Below are 17312 nucleotides of genomic sequence, written 5' to 3'. Positions count from 1 at the left end.
ACATCTTCCAAAAAATTATGATAGGAAAGATGTAGTCCAATACGTAATGTCATTTGTGAAAGCTCGCCTAATCCCTTTTAAGACTCTCCTCAAGAACACTTCTAATGCAAGTGTAGATTTCGATAAATCTGTGATTTCATTAGAATAAGGAATTTCTGCTAAGAAAACTTTACGGATACAGAAATGCATATATCTTCTCTGCATCTAAGTGTCTTGGAGAGTTTACTGTGACACTAAAAGATTCAAGTGTCCCTCATAGGATCACAGAGCGAATTTATGTGTCAGTAGTGGGCTATATACCTAGGATTTCCTGAATTTCTGAGCTTTTTACTAATTTGTGCCATGCTGTACTTCATGATATATTAATTTCATAAAAACTTCATATAAATATGGATGAGGCAAAGACAAAGAAATCAAACAATTCCTTCCTCTCAAGTTTACATGCAACTGAAAAAAATGTATATTTTATTTAAAACTTACTTTTGTTCCAGGAGGCAATCCTTCTAATTGTTTAGGTTTTTTAAATGTTCGATGTTGAGTCTTATGATCCATTTTCTCTTTGCAAGTCAAAAATTGTAGTCGGCACTTTGTACAACGATATATTCCTTTTTTCTATTTTTTTAAAAGGTAAGAAATTAAAGATCCATAATCAGGGTCTCGTAATTGAAAATGTCCTAAATGACTTTATTTCAAAGTTACCTGAATAGAATTTTTAAATCTTATAGTTCATAAATACATGTTCTTTCTTTGAGTCCTCACAAAACAGCATCAATGAATTGTAGAGATTTGACAACGTAAATTTAGTACTTATTGATAATACTTTCACATGGATTAAAGATACTGAAGGCATACATTAGATTTTGGTGGGGAAAAATTACAAAAGTGAAACTGATGCTTACCTATAACTAAACAAGTTTAAAGGGTGCTTTAAAATGTAACATCCACTAAGAGAGATGGCACTTTTTTACTGTAAAAAACTAAATTATGTTCATAATTTTATCCAATCTAATTTTAGACATCAATACAATAAATTTTAAAAGGCTCTAGCAACAGTAGAATTTATGTATTTCTCACAGTAACATATTCACACAAATTCCAAATTTTCAAGAGTTATTATGCAGTATTCTTAATTTCCTTCATTAATTTTCTTAGATGTATTAAATTCTCAGTTTGTCTGATTTCACCAGTTTACCCTTTATTCTTCTTTATTTACTTCTACATTCAATTATTTGTTAAGACCTATAAAGGTCCTACGAACATACCACCATAGCTATGATGAAAAATGCATTTGATTTATTGCTAGAAGATTCAAGTTTGAATACCTACTCCAACTTGTCAGTGCTGTAATTTGGGGTGGGGGTGGGAGAATGGGGGGAGAGAAAGGGGAAAGAATCACTTCAACATCTATATGCCTCCTTTTCATTTGTAAAATGAGAATGTTGTACTAGACCATCTCCCAGAAGCTCCTTCCATCTCTTGATACCTATGATCCCATAAAAATTTTATTCCACACTGAATAGGTACTTAATTTACACCTGACTGGGCTATTAAAAGTCTCTTAACAAATCTCATTGCCTTCAGACTTCTATTTATCCTTCACATTGCTGCTAAATTAATGCACCTTATACATAGATTAATTATGCCATCCCTATGCTGAAAACTGCTTAAAGCTTCCCTATTGCCTACCAAAGTAAAGTCCAAACTTCTTAACCTGTCATTCAAAGACCTTTAAAGTCTGGCCCCAACTTTTCTTTACAGCCTTGTTTCATGTTAATCCCAACCTTTATGCCAGCTATTTTTAAGCTTTTTTTGGTGACACAGAACCCTTGGGCACTTTATGGACCCCTTCTCAGAATATTTTTAAGTGCATTATCATGAAACAAATGAGTTCACAAGGGAAACAAATTATATTGAAGTGTTATGAAAATGTAAGAAAATAAACAAGTAAACAAAAAGTCCAAAGAACTCTAGGTTAAAAACCTCTGGCTTTGGGGGCATCTAGGTAGAGCAGTGGATAAAGCACCAGCCCTGGATTCAGAAGGACCTGAGTTAAAATCCAGCCTCAGACACTTGACACTTACTAGCTGTGTGACCATGGACAAGTCACTTAATCCCAATTGCCCCACAAAACCACCCAAAGAACCTGTGGCTTTAAAAGCTATATTCAAACCATAATATACCACTGAGCTTAATATAGATTATAAGCACTAAGTTTTCTCATCTGTTTTTGTGTATTACATTCCCTAACCAAGGAATGCCTTCCCTCTCACTACACTCACTCACCTGTTTAAATCCTGTACATTCTCTGTTTTCAAAATGGTCTCAATAGTCAAAAACTAAGAGAGTCATTGAAAGTACTTAACACATGTTTAGATTTAATAGAACATAATTAAAGTGGTGTTTTGGGTTTTTTTGGTGAGGCAATTGGGGTTAAGTGACTTGCCCAAGGTCACACAGCTAGTAAGTGTCAAGTATCGGAGGTTGGATTTGAACTCAGGTCCTCCTGAATCCAGGGCCAGTGATCTATCCACTGCGCCACCTAGCTGCCCCTAAAGTGGTTTTCTAAGCCAGCATTTCCCATTTTGTGATTAGAAAACTAGGTTCTCTGATGCTAAATTTAGGGTTCTCTCCTCTGGACCACATTGCCTTTAATTTAAGAGGAGTTTCCCACCACTGATATTTTCATTAACTAGGAATAAAGAGTCCTTTCTCCTTGACACCTAGTGCATGAATCACAAACTGCCTCTGTTCTGATGAACCCTCTCCATGCCTTTAGCTTATTTCCTTCCTTGAAAACAACCGGTTAGAATCCCCACAGAAGGGTAGAGCACCTACCAGATAGCACATGGTGACCACCTTTGGCCTATGAAACCTATTAGTGGTATAAGTTCTTTTTCAATGATGCCACATAGTACTCAAGTTCACCAATCTCCCTAAATCCCAACATCTACATCTAATAGTGACAAACTAGTGTTGGAGGAAGTCTTACTCTGAAGAAACTCAAACCACAGTTTTCTATCCACTCTCACCCTCAAAATAAAGGCCCCCAAAGTGAGAGCCTGGAGGGATGGGCTGGGGAGAGGGAGAAAGATAAAGGAAGTGGGTAGGTATTGAAAAACCGTTACCAAACAGATTTAGACAGAAATTTTGTTGAGGTTGGCAGGAAAGGGGATGAGGAGATACAGACGTGCTGTGACCACTTCAAGTCGAACCTCCAAAAGAAAGTGGTCTTTTTATCCCTTTGGCCACTAACATCATAAGAAAATGTTCCAGGTTAATAGCGTCACAATGGGGCAGCTAGGTGGCGCAGTGGACAAAGCACCGGTCCTAGATTCAGGAGGACCTAAGTTCAAATCCAGCTTTAGACACTTGACACTTACTAGCTGTGTGACCCTGGGCAAGTCACTTAACCCCCACTGCCCCGCGCAAAAAATAAAATAAAATAGTGTCACAGTATTCTTTGTAAAGGAGGGTTGGGGGTGGGGCAATGCAGAGAGAAGACATGGGCAACAGGAGATTGGAAAGGGAAGAACAGGTCTGTTATATGAATTTTGTCTTTTCTACCTCCTCCTTGTATGAATTACCAGTTCCCTTTCCCTACCTCCTATACCCCTGCTTCCCTTCTCCCAAATAACCAATATGCATAAAGACCATGCCTGAAGACCCATCCTTCCATTCAACCCTGGAAAACTTTATCATTTAGTAGCATTATAACTGGAGGGTGGGCTTGCAGGGTACTTGGACATTAACTATCCATATTAACTCAGAATTTTACCTGTTACTCATTATTTAAACATAGCTTCAATTCTGACCACTGTCCTGAATACTACCTTGTATTTCAGTCAAGATAGGAGTAATAAACAAGAATGTTTGCTGGCTTACCTGATGCTTCATATAATGATGCATGTATGGTGTTGCAAGTTTAATAACTTTGAGGCAAAATGGACAAAGCAAGTTCTTAGTATTTTCATGAGAAGTTCTAAAATGTGTTTCTACATCAGAAAATGATGATGATCTATAATTACACACCTAGAAATAAAAATACTTTATTAGCCTGAACATTTATATCTGAGATACAGTTAAAATCAAGTAATCAAAAATCAGTAACCAGCTTACATTAAATTTTAAAAAATAACATTAAAATGAGACTCACTATTCAACAAAACCCCATTTTCTATTTTTGAGGGTCAAAACAAGGTACACTGTGAGTTGATAATCAAAAAAAAACAAAAAACAGTTGGGAAAACTATAGCACAAAACTCTAGCTGCTGTTAGTACTTGTTATATAAGGATCATCCATAAAATCATCTAAGTTGATCTTTTCCTATTTTCAGTCTTCTTGACTTCATGTGAAGAATTTTATAATTTCACTATTATTTATTTTCCTCTCTTTGAAAGCTATACTTTAGGCATTTGATGGGGCAACTTTTCTTTATCTAGTATCACTATTTCCTAGAAAATACTTTTGAGTTTTGAGGTGATGCTGACATTTGGTTTAGGTATGATAACCTGTGACAGCTATAATTTCCTTTTTCTCAATTAACAAGTTTTATTAGGAATCTACTGTGCATAAGGCTCTATCCTAGTGGCATTACCTATCCAACACTTTATCTCTCCAAAAAGAAGCCCAACCATTAATGGATAATGTAACATTTTTCTTAAAGTAATTAAAATGGTTAACTGAGAAATACATAAATTTGTAAAAGAATTTTGATATACCTGACAAAAATATGGCATTTCACCAGGTTTATGATTGTCCTTCATATGTTGTAAAAGAACTTGCTCTGTTTCAAATGATAACTCGCAGATTTTACAAATAGCTAAAAGAGAGAAAAAGTATTCAAGATACAATACTCATACTTTTAAAAAAAGATTTTACACATAACTTATTTATCTTAATCCTCTAAAAATGCAAATGACATTATTTTTTAAATTCACCTAAATTATCTGTAAGTTTCTTACTTACTTGCCTCAGCACTAATTGTTCAGGCTCACACACAAACACAGGCACAGACACACATGTTAGCTTTGGCAAGGGAACTTCCACCTCATGGAATTTACTAAAACAGGACTCCCTTCCTTATAGATAAACCATAATGAAAAGCTGCCAAACGTCAGTTATGCCTTGAAATTCAATTGTTATACATTCTAATTTTTCTAAAACGACACTTAGTTCATTTTGCCTTCCCATTTCAGAATATCAAACCAAATGACATACAGTGCTTAAATGAAAATGTAACTTACTAGAAAATTCATGGGGGGTATGTGTACTTTCAATGTGACATTGCAGCTGGAAAGGTGTGGGAAATTGACGATAGCAATGTTGGCAAGTCGTGTGGTTTTCCCAGCTTTCACTGCTCTGTTTCTCAAGTTCCAAATGGTGTTTCATGTGGTTCATAAACCTATAAGTGATTGTCAATAGGTGCAAGATTGTAGTTTATAAAAAAAAAGAAACACTCCTCACAAATTAATGTATTAATGTGTAAGGCTATTTCCTGAAAATGTGCTTGCATTATTTTTTAAATCTCAGTATGCTTTAAAATAAAATTAAAGTGATATTTATTTTTATATCTCTTTAATGGTTTTGATCATTTTTATGAGCACAAGTTTATTTTTTTCTCCATTAAAATTTTTTAATCTACCAATTTGTGCATTATCTGGCTAATTTGGTTTTTAAAATACTACCTACAAGTTTTACTCAATTTTTTAAAGTTAAGCTTTTTAAAAACCTTTAACGTACTATATTGAAGGGGAAGAGAAGAAAATAGTAACGTTCTTTAGTACAAGTAAAATACTGTTTACAATTTATAAGATAAAATATTGAAAGGAAGGAAACTCTACCAACCACTAGCAGTTATAAAGCCATAAGAACAAATATGCTGAAGGTCCTGACAGTATACAATATATATCAGCTACTTAAAAGATGAAGCACTAGTATTTTTACTTGTGTCTTTGTTTCTAAGTGCACATAATAGCAATTTTAATGCCTGCAATTACAAGAACCTTTTGTTTTATTTAATGATACTGGTTTAATGTTAGCACAGACTCTTCATTTTAATTTGCAGACTGTGCCCATTGTAAGTAAGCATCACCCATTTTTCAGTTTTACATTTTGCTACATCAGCTCCCTAAAAGGAGTCTTGGGAAAAAGAACTATGACCTTCACTGCCAGACTAGATACAAATAGGAATACCTAATAAAACAGCTTAGTGTAGTGGTTTTTTGGGGGGGTTGGGGTGCGGAGGGAGGATAGCTATATTCGAAACTAAGAATATTCAATCAAAACAACAATTCTTAGATTATATGAATTATCAAAAATTATTCCTGTGAAACTCTAAAAGGAGCTGTTCTGAAACTATGTGATAATATTATCAGTAAAGATGATAAACAATAATGAAAGCAGTAACTTTTTGTACCTCAGTAGCATAACTCCTTTTTAGAGAGATGGGAGTATAGTGTTCATTAAATCTGAGGTTTACATTGTGTAGTTAATCCCGAAAATCTTTTGCAAATATTAGTGCTATTCAAAACTAGATGTTTGTGTATAATGTATAGCAATTTTAGAGAAATTAGCCAGTAAGTAAATCGCCAATTCTTCATTTTAAGAATGTAACAAAAACATATCCATATAAAATAATTTCTTACCTATTGGCTGTCTCCAAGTTGTCATGACAGTTGACATCAGTGGATTTAACTCCTCCTACCAGTAGGAGACAGGAAAAAGCAAAGCTCCTGCAACACTGCTCTCCCAGGTTGGGGAATGGGCATCTGAGCTTTCTTAATTAAAGCTGAATAAGATAGCCCTGACTGTTTTTGGTGGCCACTCAAATAGTGGGCATAAAACCTGAGACTAAAGTCATGTCTGGACAGAAAAAGGAGGCCCCACAGTGCCATTCTTTTAAGCAATATAACTTAAATTTTAATGGACCACCCTACACAAGTAACCATTGAGAGAAGTCTAAAACAGATAACTAAACAGAAGAGGTACTTACTAAGTAATAAGAAAAAATTTCACAGGTTTATCCATGTACAGATGGATAGATAGGCTTTGGAAATTATGGAGTCAAATCCCCATATTTGATTAATGAGGAAAATGAGGTCCAGTGAAGAAAAGAGACTTGTATAAGATCACAAAGGTAACAAGTGGCAGAGTTGAAACTTAAGCCCATGTGCTTAATGTCAAACCCAGCTGATTTCTAACTTTTCATTAAGTCTATCAGGCTTGCATTTGTTTTTTGAGATTTATGAAATAAAACTTTACTTATTAGCCAAAAATGCCACTTTTCTTTCAAGATACAACTAAATCAGCAATCTTTAAGTGAAGTTTTTCTGATCCCCTCAAATAGCGGTTTCTTTTCTCAAATTTAAATACTATGAAAAAAATTTTTTTAATACTATGGATTTGTTTGCATTTATTCTCCTTGTTTATTATTTGTAAACATGTTGTTTTCCGTTCTGCTAGGATATAAGATTCTTGTTTTGTTTTTTTGTTTGTTTTTTGTGGGACAATGAGGGTTAAGTGACTTGCCCAGGGTGACACAGCTAGTAAGTGTCAAGTGTCTGAGGCCGAATTTGAACTCAGGTCCTCCTGAATCCAGGGCCAGTGCTTTATCCACTGAGCCACCTAGCTGCCCCCAGGATATAAGATTCTTGCAAGTAGGGGTTCTTGGATTGCTAGTTCCTGACACAAAGCAGGAACTTCAATAAATGTCTGTTAAGCCTCCTCCCCGCAATCCTGTCACTTTTGCAGAGGTAGGAGGATCCATAAATGTAGAATATTTCATATATTGTTTTTTTCTTTTTTATGTAGTGTTTGGTTTTGTTGAGCTTTTTGTTCTTTTACTAATTTTTTTTGTTCTTAAGGGATGGCACTCAGAGGGGATAAGGGAAGGAATACAATGAATATTCTTTTTTAAAAATTCTTTTTGAATAACTGTAAAGTAGAATTACTCTCATTTCCTGTTGTCTATTAAATACTAAATAGGCCAATCTTGTTATTTGTTTTTTTTTGTTTTTTGCGGGGCAATGGGGGTTAAGTGACTTGTCCAGGGTCACACAGCTGGTAAGTGTCAAGCGTCTGAGGCCAGACTTGAACTCAGGTACTCCTGAATCCAGGGCCGGTGCTTTATCTACTGCGCCACCTAGCCGCCCCCAATCTTGTTATTTGTTAAAGGGAATGGACAAAGATGGAAAGGATTTTTAAAAAACTTGTTAAATGGAAAACATACAAGTGGTTAGACTATCAGGCCCATATTGGAAATTAAATTAGTCACAATTTTTCTGTTGATTTGATATATTTACTTTTCCACTAAGGTATCTTAGTAATAAAATGGAAAAGGGGGCAAATGGAAGAAATAGGATCAAGTTATATTATAAAAAGGTTTCTGAGCTATGGCTCAAAACATAAAGTTCTATCTGTGGCTATTAGCAATAAAAGAAATATTACTCTGATGGTTTGATTAAGAGCAGTGTGGATATTGAACGGCATAATGTGCAAGTGCTGTGAAAAATATAAGGCACTATACAAATATAAGGTAGAATTACCATTGTCCCTGAGAAATTTTATCCCTGAATTTATTTTTATATCAAACAGGATTTTCTTTTTTTTTTTGGTGAGGCAATTGGGGTTAAGTGACATGCCCAGGGTCACACAGCTAGTAAGTGTTAAGTGTCTGAGGCCGGATTTGAACTCAGGTCCTCCTGAATCCAGGGCCAGTGCTCTATCCACTGAACCACCTAGCTGCCCCAAGATGAACTTCTTTTTTTGGTAGGGGCAATGAGGGTTAAGTGACTTGCCCTGGGTCACACAGCTAGTGTCAAGTGTCTGAGGCAGCATTTGAACTCAAGTCCTCTTGACTCCAGGGCCAGTGCTTTAACCACTGCGCCACTAGCTGCCCTCAAACAGGGTTTTAATAAAGGGGGCGGGGAAGGAAGAAGTATGGTACAGTATAAATAAGGTCCCAGAGGTATTCTTCAGACAGTGAGGAATGTTAACTACTATTAATAATCAAGTAATATACAAGTATCCTTAGATAAACATTAATTATCTCCAAAAATTGTGCTGGAAAGCTAATCAAAATTTCAAATGACAATGATAACATGATTTTTTTTTTCTATGATGCCCCAAAGCTTAGATAGAATAGCAAGGATAATTTATCTCAGACTTAAACCAAAATATTAAACTGAACTTTTCTGCTTATCTGGGACTTAGAAGTTCTCCAAATCTACTTTGTGTGTATGATTTTCAAAAAATATACCTGCTGACAAACAGTGGCCTACCAAGGGTAAAATGATACAGGAAAAAAAAATACTTTGTATTTTCTCTTTAAAATAGGAATAAGAATGGAGTAGGATAATAGAGCCAACACAATAACATTCGGCAATACCTTATATATTAGATATTCTTAGACTTTAGATAGTCTATCCAATTGATCAAATCAACTCAAATATACCACTTGTGAAAGTTCAGTACTGCAAAATTTTGAAGGCAATGAATACCTATATTGTTACAATACAAGATGCTTGAGAAGGAGGGATTATTCCATTCTCTATATTTTTATCTTCAATGCTTAGCACAATGCCTGGCATAAAGGAAATGCCTAATAAATGTGTAAAATGTTTTATTCATAAGGATTCACAGCCAAAATTTAAACTATTATCTTAAGTAGTCTACTATGGTCTACAACCATGCTACTTTTCTGAAGAGGGAAAGAAACACACACAAAAATAATCCACATTCTAGGACTAGCTCTGCCACCTCTTAGCCACACAACCTTGAGCAAGCCACTTACTTATGGGAACCTCAGTTTCCTCATGTGAGAAATGGGGATATTAATAGTAATAACTAGGTTCTAATAATATTTTACTTTTGTATTATGCTTTATAGAGAGGCAGTACGGTGTAGTGGCTAGAGCCAGCCTTGAAACCAGGAAGACTGATGGGGGGTTCCAGTCCCAACTCTTAACACATCCTGGCTCAAAACTCAATGTTTAACTTCTCCATGATCTAGGAGACTCTAAAACCTTTTCCTGCAGAGAAGGTACTGCCGACCTGCATTGGTAGGAAGTTTCTTCACCTGAGAGTTCCCCAAAATGAATGAAATTACAGATCCAGTCTTTATTAATCCCTGCCTACTATGCAGAATTAGTGAGATAAACAAATTGAGACATTAGGTATGTAAGCACTTTAGGAAATTGTTAAGTGGAATTCAGGGGTGGAAGTCAGGAATTTATGTTCATTGGCATAGTGAGCTCCCTGTGATGAAACCCTCTCAACACAGAAAAGGCAACCTCTTCTTCAATTTATACTCCTAGACAGTTGCTTGTGGAACTAAAAGTTTATGTGACTTTTCAGAGTCATGCAGCCAGCAGGTATAAGAGGCTCTAGTTGAACCAGTGTCTTCCTGACTGGCCCTCTAGCCACTAAGCAAAGATGCCTCTCTCATGTGTGGTAGAAATATAAAAATATTCTTTTAATAACCTACAGTCTGATAAATTTAAAGTCATATGTCCTACTTTTCTTTCTAGATTAAAAAAAAATTCTACCAGTTAATTTTGACTCCATTTTAACTTATAAATTTGATAACATAAATGTAGGTTTAACTAGGCAATTAATTAAGGCTTTAGCAAGTCCTTCTTTCTTCCATGCCCAGGTTGTACTGAATACATACTTGTCATTTTGCTTTTTATGACTAATCAAAATATTATTCCAACATCACATTTATAACTAATTTCTAAAATAAGAACATATGTAAATATTTAGGAAAGTCATTCAATTATGCTTTGACACTAGAACTTAATCAACGAACATTTATTAAATATCTACTTTGTGCAAGACATCATGCTTAAGGGAGGGGAGGGGGAGAGGGTCCTGAGAATACATAATAAAAAATGATAATATCTGACATCGAAGAACTACCATCTTGTAACAATCTAAATAACTCATCATTCTTCCAGTTAGCATCACAAGTCATTACTTTTAATATGACTATGTATGGTCCAAATGAAGAACTAAGGCTATTAAGTTAAGAAACCTCTTAAATTTCCCCATCTATTTGAAAGGTAGTGTGATTATTTCCCCCCCCAGTAGAGTTTAATTTGAAAAACAAAGCATCCTGGCTAATATTCTATAGGAAGCAAAAGAAAACCCTATACTTTTTACAAACAAATTTATAATGGACTAGTAAGAAGGATGAACTAAACACGATATTTATCTTAAAATCTCTCACAGAAAGAGAAATTGCTCTGGATGACAAAAGTACTACAAAATTCTAAGGGTAAAAAGATCAAGCACTATTGTGGGAAAAATCAAAGAGATAACCTATATGGAATTAATGAAAATAAGTTTCAAAGATGGCTACAAAAGCTTTGAGAAAATTACTAAAATAAACTGATGTACAGACAACATTGGAAAAGGAATTATGTTTTCTTCAAATCAGATTTTGCTTTTCATGATGTGTCTGACAAGAAAAGTAGAATGGAGTGGACTGGTTCTGCTGTCAAGTTCCTGAACTGCAGGAACATGAAAACAAAAGATTCTGGGGCAAGAGTTCCTGTTCTTATTACCTAGTAGGAAGCGTTAAACCCACTTGTCTAGAATGGCACAAGGCAATGCTGGCAAGAGAGATTTCAATGTAAAATGTCTTACAATCATGTATTATTATTTTTTTTTCTAATAGTTATACAAGTGATTACATACCTAATGTTATTTTTAAGTATTTTCAGGCAACTGAAGCATTTAAAGGTTGTGTGAGTCTTCTGTTCTTGTAGGTTATCTCCTTCATGTTTCCCATAATAAAAGTCATTAACTAACATGATCAGTTTTCCTTTATCAGCATCAGCAATCTTATTTTTACTTGCTGTATTTGAAAATTCTGTTTTATTAGATCCCCAAAAGAAGTTATTTACCCTTTCTGGACAACAGTACTAAAAGAAAAACACAAAATTCTTAATTACTTTTGAAAAATAAATCACCAAGAGACAATAACTCACCTAAAACTAAGACTAGACCTATCCTTATTCAATGACACAAAACAAGTTTAGGGGTTTTAACTTTTTACATAAAGGCAATATTTGTGCACCTTGAAAAACAATGAGGCACATATTTGCATGGCATTACATAATGTAGAAAAGGAAAGCAGTTTTAAATATTCTACTGCATGAATCAGATTTCAAAAATATCTTATGTATCTAAATAAATCCTTACTTCATTTCTAATTTTCATTATTAGCATTCTGTTTCCATAAATGTCACTCACGCTAGAAAATTAGAATATAGTAACATATACGATAAAACCATTTAGAACAATGACATTTGCATTTCTTTAATGAATCAGATGCTGCCTCCTCCTCCTCACCACCACCACAAATCTCTTGTTATGTACCATAAATGATCCGAATAGTCAATTAAGTTACTTATAGTTGATATGGATAAAACCAGCTCTCACCATACACAATGTATGTAACAAAAAATCAGATTTGAAGATCATTTCAAAATTATAATCTCATTAAGAAGTTTACCTTCATGTGATTTTTTAAAGGATCCAACAGATTAAAATGAATGTTACACTTTGGACAAGCTCTTGGGAAAGGTGGTCCGTTTTTAGTAGAAGTAATTGTACCTAAAATGTATAAAATATATTTAGTCTCCAAATTTATCATTTTTATGTCTCAAAAATCTAATGTGAAAATATGAACAAATATATCTAAAGCTGCTATATAATTTAAAAAATACATCATCAAGCCATCCTTTTACTTCTTTAAAATTTCTCTTTTTTCCTACTGTTTTAAGACCTATCATAGCTCACTCCATTTTACCTTTTGAAGGTGTGCTCTGTGATGGTGACTTTACTGAAGAGAATGATGGGGATGAGGGATGGGTTCCAGCAATACCTTCATTGGACTTGGGCTTCTTTGAAGTAACACTGTTTACTTCAGAAGTAGAGAGACGTTTTGCTACAAAGGAACTTTCATTCAAACCTACGATGATTTCAATGTAAAAAAGGATTATTAAATATTTTAGTATGATATATTAATATATGTATTCACACAAGTATATAATAATCATGGCTTAAAACTTTGTTAGAATGTTTATAATTTCAAAAGAACCATTTACTAGCCAAAATGAAAGTTAGACAATTAAAAAATCTGAATAACTGATTTTGAATATCAAAAATTAATGTGTGGGGGCAGCTAGGTGGTGTAGTGGATAAAGCACTGGCCCTGGATTCAGGAGGACCTGAGTTCAAATCTGACCTCAGACACTTGACACTTATTAGCTATGTGACCCTGGGCAAGTCACTTAACCCCCATTGCCCCGCCCCCCTCCCCCAATGCGATACAACTCTAGGGGAAAATAGAATGGCTATTTAAAAATATTAATTTTCTAATAATTCATGAAATTATGCTATTTCCACAAGAAAAGTCTTACCTGATTTTACCTGGGGATGGGAGCAAGTTGCATTATTTGCACATCAGAGAGAATAAGCCAAAGCTTTAAAAAATATATATAACATGCTCAAGGGCCAAGTTTTTACCAATGCATTTGCAAAACTCAGTAAGCTTAGTGCCCTGCTTTGGATTTAACACAATTAGTTTAAATTGTTCTGAAAATTTTAAAGGGCCTTTAAAATGTTAAAGTTGAAACTCATAAACCTAAAAAGCCATATGATATGGCAATTTCGGGTGAATTCCCTTTGTTTTGTTTTGTTTTGTTTGCTGGACAATGAGGGTTAAGTGACTTGCCCAGGATCACACAGCTAGTAAGTGTCAAGTGTCTGAGGCCGGATTTGAACTCAGGTACTTCTGAATCCAGGGCCAGTGCTTTATCTACTGTGCCACCTAGCTGCCCCTGAATTCCTTTTTCAATGGACAACTGCACAGCAGCAGCAACATTCCAAGGTATATTCTACTCTTTACCAAAATTTTTCAATTTATTTCTTTGTACAAACAACAAATTGTCATTGCTTAAGTATTATAGAAGGCATTATAAAATCAGAGTTGGAAAGGGTCTTAGAAGTTGTCTATTCAAGAGTTTACAAGATTTGCTGAGTTAGTCAAACTCCCTCATTTTTATAGAAGACGAAACCAAGGCATAAGAAATTAAATGCTCTGCCCAAGGTCAGACAGGAAGTTTAGAGAGCAGAGCCAGTTCAGTGCTCTTTCCAATAAAATGCACTGCTCTCAATGGAAGGAATATTACGAGATACTACCCAACTATGTGAAAATGGTTTTCATCCAAGTTTTTGAAAGCAGACTGAGCTATCTTATAAAAGTCTTAAAGTGAACTGAGTTGGGGATACTTAGGATCTGATCATAGGATATTACTGGAGTGTGTATGACCTTGGAAAACTCATTTCTGTTCCTTAGCAGTATATGAAAATAAATACTATCCTCCTATAGGAAATAATTACAATTGCTTCATATACTCCTTTTAAGTACTTTTAAACAAATTAACATGAAATTAATTGCATAATATATATACTTACTATAAAAATTAACTCACTTGCTGCCCATTAAAAATTCTTAGTTGCATATCCTTATGCATTCTAATAATTCAAATATTAATTAAATCATCAAATTTTTTTCAATATCTTAGGTTTCTTGAATAAAATTAAAGTAGCAGATTTGCCTATCAACTTTTCCATACACGTTACATGTGTAATTATGGCAAGAAAAATAACATCATTATGCCGCTTGGCTCTTTAGTCAAATCTGTGTTTGTCAACAGCTGTTTTTTTTTCTTTTTCCTTCTTTTAAAACACGAAGACTGATACTGGAACTGATATGTGCGCATAGGCTGAAAGCTGAGGAATCTGTGCATTTTTAAGCGGTGGCTTTTGTGCAATCACTACATTAACGTTCTTCTGAACTGAAGTTACTTGATCAAAAAACTTATGAGCAAAAGTGGGTGCTGTTCTTGTAGTTGCAGCAACTGGATGTATTTGTGCAATTGGCTGGACAAGTTGGACAGACTGAGTAGAATCTCCTGTTTTAATACAGAAATTTTAAAAGCACTAAAAAAACCCTCCAAAGGAACAAAGACAAAATTATCTATTAATTTAATTCAGTCCCTCAAGCCTTTCTGTCTCCCTACCTTTAACCATATTATCCCCCTACCTTTATACATACTATTTCCCCATACTACTATCACTACTTACCAAAATCCTACCCATCTTTTAGGGGAACAACTCAAATCTAACCTCCTCTAGTCAACCCAGCCAGAAGGTCCCTCTTGTGAACTCCTTCAACAATTACACTGTGGGCAACTTACTTAACAATTGTGGCATAATTATCAATTTACAGATTATAACTTCCTTCAATGCAGGTACTATTTTTTGTGTGTCTCCCATAGATCCTAGAGCAAAGAGCCTTGTAGGCAGTAGGTGTTCAATGAATGAATAGAAAGAATTTCAAAAATTAAGATGGAGCTATAACAAGAAATAGTGAATGATATCCTAAGTACAAGTTAATAACTCTGAGAGGCATACTGTTTCAGGATACCAATCAGTTCCCTACAGGATGAAAAGCAGAAACCCCTAATTATATATATTGGGATCTAGGGGTAATCATTGCTTTATCTGCATCACAAAAACCTGTTATAAGGTACAGGTACCAAAAAGCATGCATACCATAAAATATTTACATCCATGCTTAATAATGTAAAATTCCTTTCTTTATCAGAGAACAGTCAGTCCAACCTCTTTATACAACATACCTGACAATTAGTCATTTATCTCTTGCTTGAAAACCTCCCATGAGCGCCAACTCCCTAACTCCTGGGATAGCCAATTTCTTTAGAATATCCCAACTATTAGGAAAATTTTACTTTTATCAAACTTCAATGTGTCTCTTGGAAACTACCTAGCTGCTACACTCTTTGTAAAGAAAAGAATTATGGAGAATAGGAATACTCCCTGACTAGCATTCCCTTTGATTTAGATAAAGCTTCTAGCATAGAACTGCTGTTTGCTACCAAGAGGGATATAGCTTATTTTAGGTAGGACCATTTCACATGACTCCCAGATACTACCTTCCATTTCATTAATTTTTACCACTTCATTATAGCGGGTCTAAGTCTCTTGCTTTAGCCAAAGAAGTCCACTGTTTGGGTAACTTAGAGCTGAGAGGTCTTAATTACCCCTTTTATCATCTTTTTAAAATAAGGAACTATTATTTTAACTATTATCTCTCATTCTCTATTCTGCCTAGGCTGTTGGCACAGGTTTAAGAAATAAATTTTCTATATGGTTGCAGTTGGGAGATATATACATAGTGATATCAAAATCTTGATATTGACTGTAGCCTGATTTTTGATTCCTTGTTTTCCTCTCTATGTGCAAGAATCATTTTATTCAACAATGCATTGAGGTTGGTTTAAAAAAAAAAAAAGGTCAATTCAAACATCTATTAAGCATCTTCTATAAGCTGGGCACTGGGCATATAATACCAAGAATGAAAAACAGTGCCTACCCCAAAGAAATTACATTTAATGGATATTACATATAAATAAATGCAATATAATTTGAAGAGGAAGAGAGTATTACCTATGGGGAATAGGTAAAGCTTACTAGATGAAGTAACAAATGATGGAGTCTTGAAGAAAACTAAGGATTTTGAGAGGCAGAGATGAGAATTCCAAGCATGTGGGAGAGTCTATGAAAAGGTACTGAAACAGGAAGATTGCCAAGTTCGGGGAATAGCCAAGTGGCCAGTTTTGCTGGAGAGTTTATAAAGGTGGGTAATGTGAAGGGTTTGGAAAAAGTGGCTAGAGCAAGACTATGGAGGGTTTTAAATGCCAAGCAGAGTGGGGCAGTTAGGTGGTGCAGTGGATAAAGCACCAGCCCTAGATTCAGGAGGACCTTAGTTCAAATCCGGCCCCAAACACTTGACAATAGCTGTGTGACCCTGGGCAAGTCACATAATTCTCATTGCCCCACAAAAACAACCAACCAACCAATCAAAAAAAAACAAACAAACAAAACCAACCAAGCAGAGGAAATGTATAAGGCACTGAAGTTTCTTGAACAGGAGAGCAACATGATCAGAAAAATGCTTTAGGAAGATTGCTTTGATAACCACTGAGGAAATGTTGGAAAGGGGTATCCTTGAAACAGAGAGATGAATTAGGAGGCTATTGGAATAGTGAAAGCAGGTTGGCAGTGTCTGAATTAGAAAGGTGGTTATATGAGGACAAAGAAGGGAACAAATGGGAGAGAGAATTCACAATTTAGTGGGGATAATTAGAAAATAGTTCATAATTTAATGGAGGAAGGAAGTGATGTAAACTTGCTTTGCTGCTTTATTGTTGTGAATT

General features: G+C 34.9%; 1 protein-coding gene across 13 annotated transcripts in view; it reads right to left on the bottom strand.

Annotated features, from left to right (window-relative positions):
• ZNF280D (zinc finger protein 280D) overlaps positions 1 to 17312 on the bottom strand; it is a 107945-nt gene that overhangs the window by 59114 nt on the left and 31519 nt on the right. For all 13 annotated transcript variants that reach the window (XR_006354757.1, XM_043982949.1, XM_043982954.1 and 10 more), the window contains 7 exons: positions 12815 to 12976; positions 12518 to 12618; positions 11698 to 11924; positions 5245 to 5402; positions 4720 to 4820; positions 3883 to 4029; positions 481 to 612 (listed from right to left, as the gene is read on the bottom strand). Coding sequence is in view for 12 of the 13 variants with exons in the window: in XM_043982949.1 (XP_043838884.1) it covers positions 481 to 612; positions 3883 to 4029; positions 4720 to 4820; positions 5245 to 5402; positions 11698 to 11924; positions 12518 to 12618; positions 12815 to 12976 (1028 nt within the window). In the remaining variant the exon portion in view is untranslated. The remainder of the gene's footprint in view (positions 1 to 480; positions 613 to 3882; positions 4030 to 4719; positions 4821 to 5244; positions 5403 to 11697; positions 11925 to 12517; positions 12619 to 12814; positions 12977 to 17312) is intronic.

The sequence above is a fragment of the Dromiciops gliroides genome, chromosome 2 (assembly GCF_019393635.1).
Source record: "Dromiciops gliroides isolate mDroGli1 chromosome 2, mDroGli1.pri, whole genome shotgun sequence".
NCBI lineage: Eukaryota > Metazoa > Chordata > Mammalia > Microbiotheria > Microbiotheriidae > Dromiciops > Dromiciops gliroides.
Note: the sequence above shows the minus strand (reverse complement) of the source record. Positions and strands in the feature narration are given on the sequence as shown.